Source organism: Neolamprologus brichardi, chromosome 6 (genome assembly GCF_056152115.1).
Source record: "Neolamprologus brichardi isolate AB-2024 chromosome 6, ASM5615211v1, whole genome shotgun sequence".
Classification (NCBI taxonomy): domain Eukaryota; kingdom Metazoa; phylum Chordata; class Actinopteri; order Cichliformes; family Cichlidae; genus Neolamprologus; species Neolamprologus brichardi.
The window spans coordinates 37,545,533-37,564,728 of NC_142109.1; the positions used below are offsets into that span (position 1 = coordinate 37,545,533).

General features: G+C 44.1%; 1 protein-coding gene across 2 annotated transcripts; it reads right to left on the minus strand.

The window, feature by feature from the left end:
• Positions 1-902: 902 nt before the first annotated feature.
• LOC102786236 (protein NLRC3-like) lies at positions 903-18,106 on the minus strand. Of its 2 annotated transcripts, XM_087842253.1 has the most exons (7): positions 17,940-18,106; positions 15,203-15,507; positions 7,675-9,523; positions 7,173-7,346; positions 4,627-4,800; positions 4,480-4,526; positions 903-1,630 (listed from the first exon to the last, which is right to left on the minus strand). In XM_087842253.1, the coding sequence occupies exons 1-7, from the start codon at positions 18,104-18,106 to the stop codon at positions 1,089-1,091; spliced, it is 3,258 nt and encodes a 1,085-aa protein (XP_087698379.1). In that variant the 3' UTR covers positions 903-1,088. The 2 variants fall into 2 exon arrangements, with proteins under 2 accessions (XP_087698379.1, XP_087698380.1); XM_087842254.1 differs by lacking the exons at positions 7,173-7,346; positions 15,203-15,507; positions 17,940-18,106 and having other exon boundaries at positions 7,675-9,723.
• Positions 18,107-19,196: the final 1,090 nt, after the last annotated feature.

The following is a 19,196-nucleotide window of genomic DNA, read 5'->3' on the forward strand; positions in this document are numbered from 1 at the left end:
CAAGGAGCAGACGGCCGAGTTTATTAAACGCTAATCTGAAGGCTCGACCGTCCAATTTCACAGTCGTTTACTTCCGGCCTACCCGACCTCCTGAGGACCTGGCCCACGTAGACCACGAAGGCCGGGTCCTCAGGAGGATGCAGCGCATGAATTTGGACACGACCGTTGGATGCTCTGACACCAGATCTCCGGCCTACAAACTCTGTCTCTACTTTTAAATCTTCAAACCCATCTTTTCAGGATTGCATACCCTTCATCGTGACTCCATCTTTTTTTTTTTTTACCTTGTTTAGCTTTTATACTTGTTCTTTATTTTTCAATTACCTTTATGTTTTTATTTTGTTGTACTAATGTAAGGTGACCTTGATGATCTTTAATGGTGCCTAAAAATAAAATCCATCCATCTTCTTCCACTTCCACGGGTCGCGGGGGCAGCAGCCCAAGCAGAGAGGCCCAGACCTCCCTCTCCCCAGCCACCTCCTCCAGCTCCACACCAAGGCGTTCCCGTAGCAATGGGCCAAACACCCCACACTCCTGGAGCACCATGCTATAATAAAATGTATTATTATTATTACTTCCTGTGTGTCATCCTTTAGATTCCTTTCAGCCACGTCCCCCAGGTGTGTCCTCTCTGCCCTGATTCTGCGTCTCCCTCTGGTCTTTGTCACATCGTCATCACACCTTCCCCATGTGTGTGCACTGTTTCTTTGTTTAGCAACCAGTAAGTTCTCGACTCTAGTTTAGTCCGAGTTTTCTGTGGCTTTTGCATTTTGTTCTCTAAGTTCCAACAATAAACCCGTCTGAGTGAAGTTCCTCTCCGTGTCCTCTGAAAGCTGCCAACCACACAATGACACGTGACAAATAATGCGGTTTATTTTATGCTTTGTAAGCAGACAGGAGAAAACTGATTTTAAAAAGAGCAACTTTTGATGTTTACAGTATTTATAAAACATAAAGTACAGGTTTTATTATACAAGCAGAACGTCACATGACTGTATTAACACTCTGCCATCTGTTAGACCCTCCCCACACATACTTCATATGTTCAACACTCAAAATCAAAACCTTTCTGCCAGCAGCCACACCTGCTACAGTGAGCAGAGGGACACTGAAGAGCCATGGGACACTAACCAGAACCCAGGGTACAGCGGTTTGCTGAAGGTGGTGTGGAAGGTGTAGAGATGGATCGGTGAGCCGGAAGAAATTCTGTAGAAGGTCAGAGTACCAGCAGGCCAATCCACATGCACCGCTACTCTGTGAGAGGCAGAGGAAGAGGAAGAGGAGGGGATGGCTGTTTCTCTGTTATTGTGCCAAACCGAGAAACTTTCCTCTTCAGCACACCTCAGACTCCAGGAGTGATCATTCCCTCCAAACCTGCAGTCATAACTGTTTCCTCTCCTTCTGACGCTCCTGTAACTCACTGCTATAAAAACAAACCCTTTCCACTCGACCTCCCAGTAACAGCGACCAGTCAGCCCAGTGGTACATAGCAGCTGAAGCCAGACGTCAAACCTCTCTGGATGAACAGAATAAGGCTGCTTCTCTGTCACTGCCGTCACCTGCCTGTTGTTGTCTGACAGTTTGAGTTTCCTGTTTGCTGTGTTTGCATCCAGTGCAAGTTCACAGAAATCTGAGAGTGGGAGAAAAACAAAGCATCATTAACACCAGACTGACAGCGACGTTTAAATAAATACAATCTAAAAAGTTACTATTGGGATATAAACTGTGGTCTGGTCATTTAATCATTTTCTTTTTATTTCTGTTGATGATGCTGGAAAAGCATCACTGATTGTGAAAAATGGAAAAAAAACCCAGAAAGGATGAAAACTGTGGAGGTTTAATTGAAAGTTATCTACAAACAATAGTTAAGTTCTGTGGTTGTACGTAAAGTCAGATCTAGACTTGTAGTCTAAACCAGGACCAAGACAGACCGAGTCGAGACCAGACCGAGTCGAGACCAGACCGAGTCAAGACAGACCGAGTCGAGACCAGACCGAGTCGAGACCAGACCGAGTCGAGACCAGACCGAGTCAAGACCGACCGAGTCGAGACAGACCGAAACGGAGACAAAACAGTCTTTAAGCTGCAGCCAGATGCTGCTTGGTTTACGTGTCGGGCATATTTATGTGTTCTTGCTCTTGCACAGCCCTCCTCACAGCTGTCTACTATCTCTCTCACTGAGAGGACAGACGCACGCTCCACTTGACTGTCGCGTCCATCTCCCTCTCTGTTTTTCACACAATGATATTATCCTATATCCTCGCATGTGATTGGCCACAATATGGAGGGATTGGAGCATAGCTGAGCCACTGTGTGAGAGCTGAGCAGCCAAAGGAAATTAAGTGAGGAGCGGCTCTCGCTCAGTGGGAGTCGACTCTTCTGATTCACTGCAAAGCGCTCTGTAAGCACGCCTCTGTAAGCACGCCTCTTAGACCTGATGCTTTTGTGCACGACACATTATCGAACGCTACGTTGTCTGTCATGGATACTGTTGACTCCAAATCTCCCGACCACTATGTCGATCTGAGACAGCGAGACCAAGGCAAGACCAGGACCACGTAAAAGTGGTCTTGAGACTGGTCTCTAGACCAAGACTGGTCTCGAGACATCCAACTCTAGTCAGATCTTACGGGCGTTACGTAGTCGGAGCGTTTTGAACAGATCCTATAAAACTGATCTTTTTGAACCCAAACAAAACATGTGATCTCTTCTATTATGTAAACTTCATGCACAATAGTAACCCATTCTTCAGTGGTAGGTGCTTCAACCTTCACACATTTTCTCGTAATAACTTTTTTACATAAGCGGACCAAACAGTTTTTTTCATTTCTGTTCATCACTCACATTCATAGTAGGGCAATTAAAGGGAATCTTAACACCAAACACATTTTTATGTGACTGTGGATTTCCTTCCAGTAACCTCTAATAATATGGCATCCCCAGAAGTCCATGACAGCCATGTCCACGGCCCAGATGTGTTCTCTGAATCTTCAAACAGAACTTTCTCCATGTATTTGAGTCTGTGAAAGTCCACTGAAGCTGGCAGACTTTTCCCAGGTTTCATTTAGTTCAGCCTCCCACTGCTTCCTTTTATAGTCCGTATTCCCTTGTTTAGACACCTGAATTCCAGTATAAAGTCTGGAAACCACAACATTGTGCTGGTCTCATTAATGTCTGACTTTTTCTAAACCATACTTATTTTGTAAAGCTGCAGGGCGCCCTGCTCCAGCCGGTCAGTGAATCCCCCGCCGCCCGCCCTCTCCTCCCTGTGCCGCAAGCAGCAGGAGCACCTCGCAAACGGAGGGCGCCCTTACTCCCAGCAAATGGGCGATAGAAAACCAATCACTTCCTATGACATTCCCAATATGCGCTGGCTGACATCGGGGCAGCATGAGTACGAGCATTTTTTATTTATTTTTTTGCCAATGCCCGTGATGCCGCCCCAGGCAACCGCCCGTGTCGCCCATATCAAAAACCGCTACTGTGTGTCTGTGAGCGAGGGAGGGAGAAAAAGGAAAAGTACGAGCTGTCATCGAGCAGAAACGGGAGCTGGAAGCATGTAAATATAATAATAACCACTGCAGCCAAGAAGAGAGCCTGACGAGCCCAGTTGTAAGTAAGCTATTAAGACTCGACTGTTCGTGTTTTCCACTGAAACAATAAGTTCTGTTGGAGCAGCCTTTCAACGCCTCTCTCTGTCTCTGCTAGCAAAGTTGACCCAGACAACAAAGTAAAGCTAGTTTTCAGCTACGAGCCGACACAGAACCCACCGTATTAGCCAGAGGTCCCTTTACTACGGTTCGGAGCCACAGACCTGTTTTATATACGCGAGGAATAGTTTTCTATACGAGATCGCTGCAAAAAGTGCAGCCTTACCTAATGTCCACCTACTGTTACTCATTTATATTAAGATTATAACATCTAGTTGGTGTTGGTATGGAGAGTAACCTTCGGTAATAGTAATAAATCACAGCAATAGTACATTCATGTAGTTGTAAAAAGCATGATAATATATTAAGCAATCCAAAGTATTCAGAATATACATGTAATCTGTAGTGAAATACATTTTAAAAGTAACCTTCCCAACACTGCATATTAATGATCATAAACTGACTCCCAGCCCATTGTTCCTTCAGTGGGCTGGTTTCAGTCATTATGCAAATGTACTGTTGATAAGGTTGGTTAAACCTGCAGTCAGCTGGGACTGAAGACATCACCTGGATGATTGACGCAACGTTTCTCCCACTGAAAACGTCCAGATGAACAGAATCAACCTTTGGGATTAACTTGGATGACTGAGCACGCATCAAGACACTTCCAGACTTGTGCTACCACTGTGTTGTCACAAGTGACAGATACTATGACGTGAGCAGCTGATGTCACATGTTCACATGTTTACCGCTGAGTTTTTCATGTATTGAGAGACATTTAGCAGAAATGTGAGTAGTTTGTAATGATGCAGAATAAAAACATGCTTACACTTTTTCAGACCAGGTTTCAGCCTTTGCGCTCCACTATGCTCCAGGCTGAAGGAAGAAATAAAGCCAGAATGAGCCTTCAGGAGCTTCCTCATTATCGAGGATCTTCTTGCGAGAGAGCATGTGAGTTCAACAGTAGAGTCCATACCTGAGACTGTCCAGTCTCCACTGTGGATCCTTTAGTCCGGCAGTCAGTAGCTTCACCCCTAGGTCTCCTGGATGGTTGTAGCTCAGGTCCAGCTCTCTCAAGCGTGAGGGGTTGGATTTCAGAGCTGAGGCCAAACAGATACAGCCTTCCTCTGAGATCTGACAGCCTGACAGCCTTGACACAACCGCAAATAAAGAATGACATATTATTTAAGTTATATATATTGCTCTTCTCGTTCGTCTACTGCGCGTCGTAGCCGATTCAAAAGAACGAGGCAGAACACTTTCCTGGGTACCGACAGCAACGTGATGCCCTGCCAGTTGTTACAGTCACCCAAATCACCTTTCTTTGGAAGTTTGACGATGACGCCTTTTGTCCAATCATCGGGTACATATGATGTTGACCAGCAGGCGTTTAGGAGTCTTGTAAGGGCGGCTTCCAACTGGGGTCCGCCATGCTTTGGATGAGTGACAGACCATAAAAATTATTTTCAAATTTCTCTGTATGTGGCCTGACCAAAACAGAAATCAGTTTAATAATCATCAAACTTCCAAAGAAAGGTGATTTGGGTGACTGTAACAACTGGCAGGGCATCACGTTGCTGTCGGTACCCAGGAAAGTGTTCTGATGATCATTAATATGCAGTGTTGGGAAGGTTACTTTTAAAATGTATTTCACTACAGATTACATGTATATTCTGAATACTTTGGATTGCTTAATATATTATCATGCTTTTTACAACTACATGAATGTACTATTGCTGTGATTTATTACTATTACCGAAGGTTACTCTCCATACCAACACCAACTAGATGTTATAATCTTAATATAAATGAGTAACAGTAGGTGGACATTAGGTAAGGCTGCACTTTTTGCAGCGATCTCGTATAGAAAACCAAAACAGAAATCAGTTTAATAATCATCAAACTTCCAAAGAAAGGTGATTTGGGTGACTGTAACAACTGGCAGGGCATCGCGTTGCTGTCGGTACCCGGGAAAGTGTTTTGCCTCGTTCTTTTGAATCGGCTACGATGCGCAGTAAACGAACGATTGCGAGAAGAACAGGCTGGAGAAGAGTGGCCGATCATGCGTCGAGCAAATCTTCACCCTCCGCATGATCATTGAAAAAACATTGGAATACCAAAGGAAGATTTCTATTAATTTCATTGACTTCGAGAAGGCTTTTGACAGCGTCCACCGGCCGACTCTATGGGCTATCCTACACCACTATGGAGTCCCTCAGCAGTTTGTAGATGCCTTTCATTGTCTTTACTCCAACTCCCGTTGATGCGTCCGGATGGATGACGGCTGCACAGATTTCTTTAAGATCAATACTGGCATCAGACAAGGATGCGTGCTATCCCCTTCCCTCTTCCTGTTGGTAATTGACTTCATCATGCGACGATCAGTTGACCAAGCTGGCATCGGTGTCCCAAAGCGCATAATCTCACTGACTTGGACTTTGCAGATGACATCTCCCTGCTTTGCACAATTCAGGAAGACCTCCAAAAGTTGACTACGGCCCTGCAGAGGTAGCCGACGAAAGTTGGATTAAGAATCAGCGCAAGGTACTCCGAGTTGGCTATGCACGTGCCTGCATTCCTGTCATGATCAACCAACAACGTGCTGAAGAGGTGGAGAATTTCACATATCTTGGCAGCATCATCTCGAATGACGGGATCTCTGACCGAGATGTCGACGTCATAGTAGGGAAGGCGGTCGCTGTCCTGCGACGTCTCCAACCTATTTGGAACTCGACCTCCCTGAATGTTAGGGTCAAGATCAGACTATTGAACTCTATCGTCTTTCCTATACGCTAGTGAAACCTGGCGCTCAACAACTGCAATTACTTAACACCTGAACGTGCTTCAACAACGTGGCCTGCAGCGAATCCTGAAAATTTCCTACCGGGACCGAATACCAAATGAGGAGGTCTTACGAAGAGCAGGCACCCGCCCTTTAGCCGATGTTGTTGCAGAAAGGCGCTTCCGCTTTGCGGGCCATATTTTATATCTACCCCCTTATCACCCAGCCAAGATTGCCATTACATGGCTCCCACGCACTGGCAAGCGAAACCAAGCTCCAACAAAGACCACATGGCGACGAACATTTATGGATGATCTGAGAACTGTCGACATTGCCTGGAACAAAGCTGAAGCAGTCGCTGCTGACCGACATCGATGGAGATCATTAGCTGCCCGATGCGCCGCCCGGCGTAGGAGAAACTCTAAGAAAGTCAGCAGCAACATCTGCTTTCTGTGCGAGATGGTCATCACAATGGAGGGAGGCGGGAATGTTTGAATTTGGTACCTCCTTCCCAACTGTCCACAATCACTCACTGCCACGGGCAGGCTGAGGGCGGCCGCCTGGGCTACGCCAGACAGGAATAGAAGCAGCCTCAGCGCTGATCTCTCCATCCAAACAATGCAGAGAGTCAACTGCTTTTATCATACATTCCGTATATAATAGTTTGGACAGAAATCATGATGTGAAGGAACAGTCTTTGCCGAAGCAAAATTAAACTTCGACAGACGTTCAAACTTTACCTGAGAATGTTCAGTGCACAGTGTGAACTTTCCAATCCAGACGATAGCAGCATCACTCCCAAATCCTTCAGGTCATTGTTACTCAGGTCCAGCTCTGTCAGACTGGAGACCTGTGAGCTTAGTACCGAAGACAGAGCTTCACAGGTTCTTTCTGACAAATTGCAGCTGCTCAGCCTTGAAATGAGTTAACAAAACATTTGTAACATTTTGGGGTCCAAAGAGGTTTTACTTTTTCAGATACAAGAATGGTTGATTGCAGGATCAAACAGTTCAATAATGCCACTTTAAATTTCCATAGGAAATTTACATTCCATTATGTAAAGTTAATAATCTGACCAAAATATTTAAAACTGTCTATAAACAAAGTTGCAAACCAGTAGTTAATTTTGCTGGTGGTTTAATGTGTTGATTTGTTTTCTCAGTTATCAAATCACTGGTTTAGTTTAGTGAACAATCATAGTGTTTTAAGACATTTTCTAATTCTTGTTATCTATATACTTACAGAGCTGTTTTTGAGGCTTTGACCACTAGCAAAAGCCTCAGAAGAGCCTCCTCTGAAGCAGAGTACTTCTTCAGGTCAAAAACATGCAGATCTTCTTCTGATGACAGTAAGATGAAGACCAAAGCTGACCACTGAGCTGGAGAAAGTTCATATGTGGAGAGGCTTCCTGAACTTAGATACTGTTGGATCTCCTCTATTAGAGAACGATCATTTAGTTCATTCAGACAGTGGAGGAGATTAATGTTTCTCTCTGGAGACAGATTCTCACTGAGCTTCTCCTTGATATACTGGATTGTTTTCTGGTTGGTTTTTGAGCTAGCATGTGTTTTTTTCAGTAGGCTCTGTAGTTTATCCTGATTGGTTTGCAGTGAAAGACCCAAGAGGAAGCGAAGGAACAAGTCCAGGTGTCCGTTTGAACTCTGCAAGGCCCTGTCAATCGAAATTTTGTTGATCTTCTTTGAAGATATTTTACTGAAAAGCAGTCGAAGGATTTTCAGAGACAGTGGTGGTGAAAGCATCACATTTTTGTTGCTATTTATAAGCGACATCCTCACATAAAGAGCGGCCAGAAACTCCTGAACGCTCAGATGGATGAAGCTGAACATCTTGTCTTTCCCTTTCCTTCCTCGATCTTCTTTGAAGATCTCTGTGAACACTCCTGAGCACACCGAGGCTTCACTGAAATCAATGCCGCTCTCTCTCAGATCTTTCTCATAGAAGATCAGGTTGCCCTTTTCCAGCTGCTCAAAGGCCAGTTTTGCTAATGACTTAATGTACTGAATGCTCTTCTCTGGACCATACTTTTCTTTTGTCCGATCAATCTGAAACACCAGGAACTCTGCGTACATCTCAGTCAGAGTCTTGGGCAGCTCTCCTCCCTCTCTGGTTTTCAACACATCCTCCAGAACTGTTGCAGTGATCCAGCAGAAGACTGGGATGTGGCACATGATGTGGAGGCTTCCTGTTGTTTTGATATGGGAGATGAGTTTGTCAGCTTGCTCCTTACCTTTGACTCTCTTCCTGAAGTACTCCTCTTTCTGTGGGTCGGTGAACCCCCTGACCTCAGTCGTACTGCTGATAAACTCTCGAGGGATCTGATTGGCCGCTGCAGGCCGTGTGGTTACCCAGATGCGAGCTGAGCGTAGCAGTTTCCCATTGATGAGTTTCCTCAGCAGGACATCTGTTTTAGTTGCCTTTGTTACATCGACAGATCGAATGTCTTCAGAATGAAGGTCGAGATAAAGGCGGCTCTCATCCAGCCCATCAAACACAAACAGAAGTTTGAATTTACTCTTGTCATAGTTGGTGATTCCTGATGACTGAACATCTGTAAAGATGTAATTAAGAGCCTCCTGTGGGATGCCTACAGTTTCTGGGATGCATTCATGAATGAGCTCTGCCAAACTGAACTTTTCTCCCTTCAGAGGATTCAGCTGACGGAAGGTGAAGGGGAAAATCAGATGCACATCTTGATTGGATCGTTGTTCAGCCCAGTCCAAAACAAACTTCTGGACAAGGAAAGTTTTTCCAATTCCTGCGATTCCATTGGTCATCACTGTTTTGATGGGTCTGTAGCCTCCTGAAGGATGTTTGAACATGTCTGTGGGTCTAATAGGTTTCTCTGGCTCTGCTGGCTTCCATACTTTCTCAATCTGCCGGACCTCATGCTGTGTGTTGATATGTACATCATACCCAGCTGTGATGTACAGCTCTGTGTAGATATCAGTTAGATGCAATTTATCTTCTGTCCACCCTTCTTGTGCGCACATGAACTTGTCCTGGAAGTTTGATTGAAGCATCTGCTTGTAAAACATGATGGGGCGAGGCTCTGGTACTGGAACCACCATATCTGTATCAAACAAGCAACAAATTATAAACCTGTGTCTACAAATACCCATGTTAATGTTAGAAACACATGAATTTCAGGGTGAAATATTGTCTCAAGATAATGCTTCATGCATTTCTTCAGGAAACATTATAACTTTCATAATTGGAAGTTAATGTTTGACTGAAGACACTCACAGAAATACATTTATAACTGCCTTAGAAGCTCTACTTTAGCCATAATGACTCAGTAAAAATAAATTCCACTCTGAATATATAGATAAAGTTATTGAAGCAGGTTCGTGGTTTATTTTTAAAAGTGTGAGCAGGCTAGACAGTCCCCTAGTCTTCAGAACCAGCTTGAAAGGATGACTGCCAAAATCTGCTGACAGTGTTATGCTGTCAGTCTTCGCTTACAGGAATAATTCATGATTCAGTAAGAGCTAGATGTTACAATCCCTGATAATGCATTGCGTCAAATGGAGACCAAAGACCATTGATCAGTGGTTGTTGATCAGTGGTTGTTGATAAATGGTCATGAGAATTTGCATAATCATGGAACTGACCTCACCGCCCATTGTTCCTTCAGTGGGCTGGTTTCCGTCATTATGCAAATGTGGTGTATATAAGAAACCTGCAGTCAGCTGAGACTGAAGAAGTCACTTGGATGATGACGAAACGTTTCTCCCACTGAAAACGCTACATCCAGATGAACAGAATCCACCTTTGGAGATGTGGTTTTGGTGGTTTCATTGAGCAATAACCTTCAGCTTGTACTGGGGTGGTTTCTGAGTGTAAAACATCTCAAATGAGAATCATCACCCTCAGGTCAGAGGCCATGGTTCTCAACCAGGAAGGTGGTATCTGTAAGGCCAGATATCACTGAGTGATCCGCCATGTGCTAGCATCTAGCACCATTGCTGTTATGTGCTGGATTGTCTCAGGGGCATCTTTAGACAGCCTGCACCTGGGGTCTTGCCTGGTGTGATAGACCCCAGCCTCTATGGATCTTGTGCTCAGAGCTTGTTCAGTCCAGCTTTGTCCAGCTGCTGGTAGGATTTCTGGATGTCAGCCACCTCTTTTATCTGCCGATGGTACATACCATTCAGGGCCTGTCCTTCCATGATGGTTCCTCCTCTTTTTTGGGTTTCTGCTGCCTGAGGTATTAACTGATCACACGGTCGGCTGGGGCCATCTTCCTGATGTAATCATGGATGTTTGTTGTCTCATCCTGGACTGTGTTACTGACACTCACCAGTCCCCGGCCTCCTTCCTTCCACTTAGCGTACAGCCTCAGGGTGCTGGACTTGGGGTGAAACCCCCCATGCATGGTCCGAAACCCCCCATGCATGGTCCGGAGCTTCATTGTCTGTATGTAAGTGGCTTCTATCTCCTCCTGTGGCCAACTTTTTATCCCAGCAGGGGGGAGGGCGTAGGTGTTGATAGCCCGGATCTTGTTGTTACCATTCAACTGAGTCCTCAGGAGTTGCTTGACCCTCTGCAGGTACTTGGTGGTTGCAGCTTTCCGAGCAGCATACGCCACACCCATACGCCATGGAGTTCCTGTTGACAGCTGTTAGGGTCATAGGCCTTCTTGTAACCAGTCCCGGCAGTGCACAGGTTGTTCAGCCTAGTCTTGCAGTCTCGGGCAGCTGCTCGGTCTACTAGTAGCTGGTGTTTGGCACCTCTGGTATTCTTGCCAATCCCCTTCTGTGCCCCACTCATGTATTGAGCTATATGCCTGTTCACCTTAGCCGCTATGATGCCTGACAGGATCTTCCATGTGGTGCTGACAGTGTTGGGGAGTAATGGAATACATGTACCGGCGTTACGTATTTAAAATACAAAATATAAGTAACTGTATTCTGTTACAGTTACCATTTAAAAAGGTGGTGTCACGGTCAGCCGCTGACCGTGTGGAGAGTGTTTAGAGGACCCAGGTGCGGACACAGACGCAGGAGGCAAAACTTTTGCTAAACTGAAAGCGAGCCTTTATTAGGGGCTGATACAGAACGCAAAATAACAAACCATAAACTACGGCAATGACAAAACTAAGAACCTAAACTGGGAGAAACTAAAGGCTATGAACGAGGACCAGGGCTGAGGACTGAACTATAACGAAGTGCTATGAACACAACATGAAAAACTATGAACAAGATCTCAGTGCTGGCACATGAAGGTGCAGGAAAACATGACTGGAGTAAGTGACTATGAACATGTCCGATACCGAATCTTGCAGGCTAGAATCATGACGTGCAGCTAGAATAACAGGGTGGGTGAATCAGACGGCACGACGACGAACACAGGAAGACTGAGGACTTAAATACACACATGAGGCCACAGCTGACTAGAATGAAACATAATGACAACACAGGGGAGAGTAAAACTAAATGCAATGAACAAAGAACACCAGACTCTTTCAAAATAAAACAGGAAACACGGAGACATAGACAAGATACGAACTTGACAAGAGCCACACAGACATGACAGGCGCATGAACCAGTGAGACTGAGTACAGGGGGAGATGGCAAAAGGAATTTAAGAAACAAAGGACTAAACAGCAACCTGGAAATTAACTAGATGAGCCAAACTGAAACTAGAACACCAATGAATACAAAATGATACATTAAAAACCCACATACTGGGTCACACAGGTGGTATTCAGAATACGTTACTGTCATTGAGTAACGTAACGGAATATGTTACATTTTGGGGCATGTAATCTGTAATGGAATACATTTGAAAAGTAACCTTCCCAACACTGGGTACTGAGGCAGGTTATTGGCTGGTAGTTGAAGGGGACCGGTCCCTTCTCGGGGTCCTTGGGGATCAGGAATGTCCCACCTTCAGTTAACCATTCCAGGTGTCTCTCATTGACTAGCAGCTGGTTCATTTGTGCTGCCAGATGCTCGCGGAGTGCAGTCAGCTTTGTCAGCCAGTCGGCATGAACCATGTTGGAGCCTGGTGCTGCCCAACTCTCCATACTGGAGACCATTTCTTGGAAGTCTCCCACTGTGATGGTTACTGGTCCCTGTTCAGGGAGGTTGCTGTGGTCTGCTCTTAAATCCACTAGCCACTGAGCATTCCCATTATGGGTTGTGTCCTTTTCCCATATGCTCTTCCAGTATTGCTCCATAAAACTCTAACGTATTATTAAAGGCTCTGCAAATATAAAGTTAACTCTGTTGTTTCTCTAGAATGACTGCAGATGTGGGGAGAAGATGCTGTTCCTCCTAGTTTGAGTGTAGGCAGACCTTCTGTATTCCTGGGATTTCTTACATAAAAGAGAGTGATGGTAAATTCAATTCTTTTTACTGAATCGAGTTTGAATGAGTCACTCACCAAAGTGAATCTGTCATGGCAGGTTGTGTGGCAGGCAGGCAAGCAGGAGTGGTGGATCCAAAATGCAGGACTCAGACACAGAAGTACAACTTAAAGCGCAGCTTTATTGCTGGGAAAAACCTCGTACTAAACTAAACTCACCAAAAGACAAACAAAAACGCTGGTGGACTAAAACACTGTAGCAGAAATACTGAACTGGAGCTGGAGACAAAAACACTGGAAACACGGAGGCAAAACACACAGCTTGTTGAGGGACGACGCGACACTGACTCAGAGAAACACAGGGTTTAAATACACTGGGAAGTAACGAGGGGAATGAGACACAGAAGGAGAGCACAGCTGGGGGAAATCAGAACTGACGAGACAAGGAAGCGTAAACTGAACACATTCACATAAGACACGGACCTTCAAAGTAAAACAGGAAGTATGACACAGAGACGCGAACTTGACACGGTGGAGACAGCAACTAAGAAACACAGAGGGAAACTCAAACATGTAGACACAGACTTACACAGAACAGAGGGGACACAGAGAGACATGAAGGGCAAGGGATCGAAACTAGAAACCATAGAATAAATCACACACACAAGTACAATAATACAAAAATCACAAAGAACTAAAAACGCTGGGTCAGGAGACCCAGGACCCTGACAGAATTGGGTTTTTTGAGTCATTTGAGTCACTGAGTCAGTTGACCAGAGAGTGCAAAAAATGTACATTTTCACTCAAACTTAATTTGTTTCTCTTTTCATGTAAATCCTACTGCTACGATGAGTGATTGAAAAAGAACAACTATTTTTATAGAGCAAAAAAGAGCCAAAAAATATTTCTAAAGGGAACATTTATTTTATTTATTTTATTTTATTAGTATTTTCATCAAATGTGTCAAATATATATTTTCTCATCTAAATGTCCACTGAGCTGTGAGCCAGGGGGCGCTAATGCGCCTTAACATTGGTTGCCAACCTAGAAGAAGAAGAAGCTGTGAGCCAGGAGGGAGGGGGTGAGCAGCTCAATGTGCCAAACGGACTTTAACGTGTGTTTGAACGAGCTGACGGTTCACTCGTTAAGGTCTGATTTTCTCACCCAATAAAGGAATATTTCATATATCAGTCTACTCTTCATTCTATCAGATACAGTTTTCACAGCGCGTACATTTGCTTTTTACACATATATGTAAGCACTGAGCCAAATAATGACAACATATTAAACAAACAATATTTATCTCTTATGTATGATACATCTGTATATACACTGTCAGAGATACTTGTCTTTGAGTGAAGAGGTGATAGGAAATATAAATAACTGCAACTTGAATCTTTGACCCAGAGTTCAGGCTCACTGCTGTAATATATCCTGTAATATATATATCATAATAATCTGACAATACTGTAATATTGTCCATATTATATTTACATTACCACAGTGAGATGACTCTAGTCTCATGAACAACATCAGCTAATTGTTATTTACTAGCTAATCTTAAATAACTGTTCAGTACAGAAATGAAGCCCTTGAATCATGTTTTACAGTCCTGTGGTCTCAGCCTCAGATACTCAACTAATCAAAGTGATGTCATGACAAAAATGAACTAACAAAACATTTTTCTCCTTCATTTATGTCAAACAAAGCTGTATGAAACCTGTCTCGTGGTTAGTATCATGGTTGCTAGGCAACGTGAACAGTGTGACGAAGACTAGACCGTCCCATTTCACAACTCACTACTCAGTGGTAGTTCTTGTATGCGTGTTTCATGTTGTCAAGCTTTTGTTATCATATCTACATCACTCCATGTTTCCTGTTTTATTTTGAAAGTCTTGTGTATCCATGTTCAGTGTGTTTAGGTGCCTTTGTGTCAGCGCTGTCTCCCCAGGTGTTTCTCTGTCCCTCATCACCATTCTGTGTACGTCTTCTGTCGTCCACTGTTCAGTGTCGGGTTGTCTGTCTCTTATCACAGCTCTCCAGGTTTCAAGTTGTTTTCATGCTTCTGCTCAGGTGCATGTTCATGTTCACCGTGCACCTTTTCAGATTCATGTTAATCTTCATGCTTTCTCGTCATAGTTGGTCTTAGTTTATTCCCAGTTTAGGTTTTAGTTTAGCTTTTCCCCCAGCTCGCTTTGCCTAGTTTTATATTCAGGTATTTTCAGCCAAATGAAGAGCTCGCCTTTGGTTATACTGAGTTTACGCTGCCGTGTCTGTTTTTGGGATCGCTCCGCAAACACACCAGCTACAAAGCAGTGACACGCTAATGTACAATGACTGACTGACAAACAGAATATGAACATTACACCAATATTACCTGTTGCTTCCAAAACTTTGTCAGACTGCAATGACTTCCTGTTTGTGTCTTCCTGTGACTCACCTTCTGGTCTGGACCTGCTGGCAGACAAACTGAGCAGCAGGTCATTCCTGCTGATCCGCTCTAAAACCTTCCTGGTCACCTTCACAGCTCCAGGAAGTCTGTAGGTCTGCACCATCAGGTCCACAGTGTCCCACCTGTTTGTCATCTCTAGTCTGCTTTTCTTGATGGTCGGGAGGCCTTGAACGACGTCGGCCTGCTGTAGGAACCACTTGAATTTTTTGAACTCTCCATCTCCCAAATCATCTAAGGTGTTTAAGAGATCCTCTGATGTCATCACAGCTCCCTGAAGTATAGAATATTTTCTGCTGAAAAGTAGAGATCAAAGAGGTACAACACAAATGTTACAGCAAAGGGAAGCCAGGACGTCAGATGGAGGACAGATATCATCAAACCCACCCTCCTAGATTGGGTACCAAGCCCCGTGAGAGCAGCTGACCTGATAGACTGCCAAGACTATGTGAAGTACCCTCTACTGAAAGATTACATCATCACAGACCATCCCTACTGTGATGAAGAAAGAGATGCCTAAGAAGCAGTGTTGGGGAGTAACAGAGTACATGTACTGGCGTTACGTATTTAAAATACAAAATATGAGTAACTGTATCCATTACAGTTACTGTTTAAAAAGGTGGTATTTAGAATACAGTTACTTTGTTGAAATAAAGGGATTACACGGCGGTACTTCCCTGTTTCATATGTTCAGCTATGCCCTCTCTAGTTTTGGTAATTCCACGCCGGTGGAAACCCAAACAAAACACACATTAAGAGGCTCTAATGCAGAGGTGGGCAACTCCAGGCCTCGAGGGCCGGTGTCCTGCAGGTTTTAGATCTCACCCTGGGTCAACACACCTGAATCAAATGATCAGTTCATCACCAGGCCTCTGGAGAACTTCAAGACATGTTGAGGAGGTCATTTAGCCATTTGGATCAGCTGTGCTGGATCAAGGACACATCTAAACCCTGCAGGACTCTGGCCCTCGAGGCCTGGAGTTGCCCACCTCTGCTCTAATGCCTGTGTCTCAATCTCACGGCCCATGTCACCTCTACTTGCAGCCCGCATAATAGCGTGAAGAAATTTGTTTTTAATTATTATTCAAAAAATTATTTAATATGAAGGCAACAGGCAGAGTGTTACAGGCATCGCCCTAAAGAGTGTAGCCTGATGGGCAGTGTAGCCCAGTTGTAAGTAAGCTATTAAGACTCGACTGTACACCGTGTTCGTGTTTTCCTCTGAAACAATAAGTTCTGTTGGAGCAGCCTTTCAACGCCTCTCTCTGTCTCTGCTAGCAAAGTTGACCCAGACAACAAAGTAAAGCTAGTTTTCAGCTACGAGCCGACACAGAACCCACCGTATTAGCCAGAGGTCCCTTTACTACGGTTCGGAGCCGGGGACCTGTTTTATATACGCGTGGAATAGTTTTCTGTACGAGATCGCTGCAAAAAGTGCAGCCTTACCTAATGTCCACCTACTGTTACTCATTTATATTAAGATTTAAACGTCTAGCTGGTGTTGGTGTGGAGAGTAACCTTCAGTAACAGTAATAAATCACATTCATGTAGTTGTAAACAGCATGATAATATATTAAGTAATCCAAAGTATTCAGAATACGTTACTCTCACTGAGTAACGTAACGGAATACGTTACAGAATACATTTTGGGGCATGTAATCTGTAATCTGTAATCTGTAATCTGTAATCTGTAGTGGAATACATGTTAAAAGTAACCTTCCCAACACTGCTAAGAAGTATGTGGCAGGGAGGAGGTCCTGCTGCAGTGGATGGGTGGTGCAGTGAGCTCTCGGGCGCATAGGGGACAGCTGTGTGTGCTGAGACTAACGACTCTCTCTTATAGTGACGGCAGACACTGATGCAAACGTGTGTGCAGTGGAGGAAGCTGCGAGAGGAGCTGACTCCTGGCTCGAGCTGTGCCTGAACCTGAACGAACTGGTGAACAAAAATAAAGAAACCCAAAACACGTCAGTACACCGCGTGGCTCTGATCATTGCTACAAAGCACAACAAGCTGCCCCCTCGAGCCGTAGACACTGCCAAGCAAAGACTCACTTGCCCAACAGCTTGGAGAGGTACGCAAGAGAGACAGAAGCTAGGAGAAAGAAAACAACTGAACCAAGGTGTGCGCTCAGTGGCAACAATATGAGAAGAGCACCACCAAGGCTGCAGCCACACTGGAAGAGCATACAGAAGAAGCATGCAACAACAATGTTAGGCTAGTGAAGACCACAGAAACCTCCCTGCACAGGATCCAGCTCTTCATTCTGGGATGTCTCGCACTGTGATGGACAGCTTTTAAATCCTTGGTCTGTCACTGAGTTTCCTGCTTTAATTTCTCTTGTGTTTAGTTCACTCATGTTCACCTGTCTCACCTGTCTCACCTCTCAGAGTTCTGTCTCTGAATCCAAGTTCATTTGAATGGAAAACTGCACCTCCTGCTGTATCCTGACAGCTGGTTCCCACCTGTCTCGTGTTGTCCTTCCTCACCTGAATCCACTGCTCTGAGCAGTTATCTGTGTATAAATGCTCTGGTCCATAAATCAACTCACATTCTGCACACATACGTTCAGCATAATCTGACAGCTTAGTGAAAACCTGATGACAGCGCTAACTCACAGAAAGAGCTGAGACAGCAGATGTTCGACTCTTCTGTCTGCTGGTTGGAAGAACAGCACAGGTGAAAACTTTGAGGTAAAACCAGCTGAGATGATGGCAGACAAACACACCTTTGTAAGCAGCAGCAGCTCCACAAAGCCTTCACTGATCCTGCTGCAGACACAGAGATTTCAATCTGTCCACTCTTCAGAGCTGAAAAAAGAGGAAAGATCATCACATCTTTTTCACAACCAAACAGGAAGTGCATCATTTCCTTGTGTGAACACAGCTGATTCATGAAATGTAGCACACGCTGTCTGAGCAGCTTCACACATAAAATAGGTGAACTGACCCGTTAAACCTCAGCCACACATGCTGAGGGTTAACCAGCTGTAGTTAAAAGATGGACACTTGATGTACCTTGGACAGGCTGCAGACCACACAGAGTGGACAGTGAGGCTCCTGGATAACACAGGAGTTATTCTCTGACATGCAGCCTTCTGCGTTAGCATAAATGTATCTGTGACTGAGCCGTGAACACGGAGGTGAAGGTGGGGGCGAACATAGACGATACTGAGATGAAGTGAAAAACCTGTGGTTTGGCTCAAAAAGTTTCCAGCAGCTTCGCAAGAAACAGGAAATTATAAAAACATTAACATCCTTTCACAGTGCCGCACAAAACGCTGCTTTACTGCTCGGTCCTCAACTCTGACGACGACGTTCCTGCTACAGCGACTCTGATCTGATCAAACTACGTTAGCTAAAACACAGAGTTGCACTACAGACATTTAATTCAGCATTTATTATATTATAGCAGAAGATGCCTCCTGCTTTACAGGTGGAAATAGAGCAAAAGGACCGCTGAGTCTTTGACTTTATTTATTTTCTGCTGTGTTTTACTTGCATCTATTTGAAAGACTGAGTGTAAACACACAAAAAAAAATTATTTTATGTGCAGAAAATAGGTTTAAATGTTAAACTAATTTCTTCCAGTCAGAGAATGTTGCACATAATTAAATGTTTGCTTGATGCATAAAGTTAAAAGATTAAAACTAATAAAACAAGTTTTAAAAAGAGACTTTTCCATTTGATTACATTTTGTATGATGATTATGTAGAAAAAGTAGAATTGGGCTGAAAGATCTATCACTTTATCACCTATTCAGGTTGTAAATCGTGTTTTTAAAAAGTAACTAAGTAATTAATTACTTTTGAAAATAAATAATCAGTAAAGTAATGGGATTACTTTTTTGGGGAAGTAATAAGTAATTAGTTGCTGATTACTTTTTTCAAGTAACTTGACCAACACTGCTGCCATCGTGGAGTTAAGGGAAAGGAAACGGCGGATACAGCAAAGAAGCAGAAAGAGACTTTGAGTGTTCGCAGGAC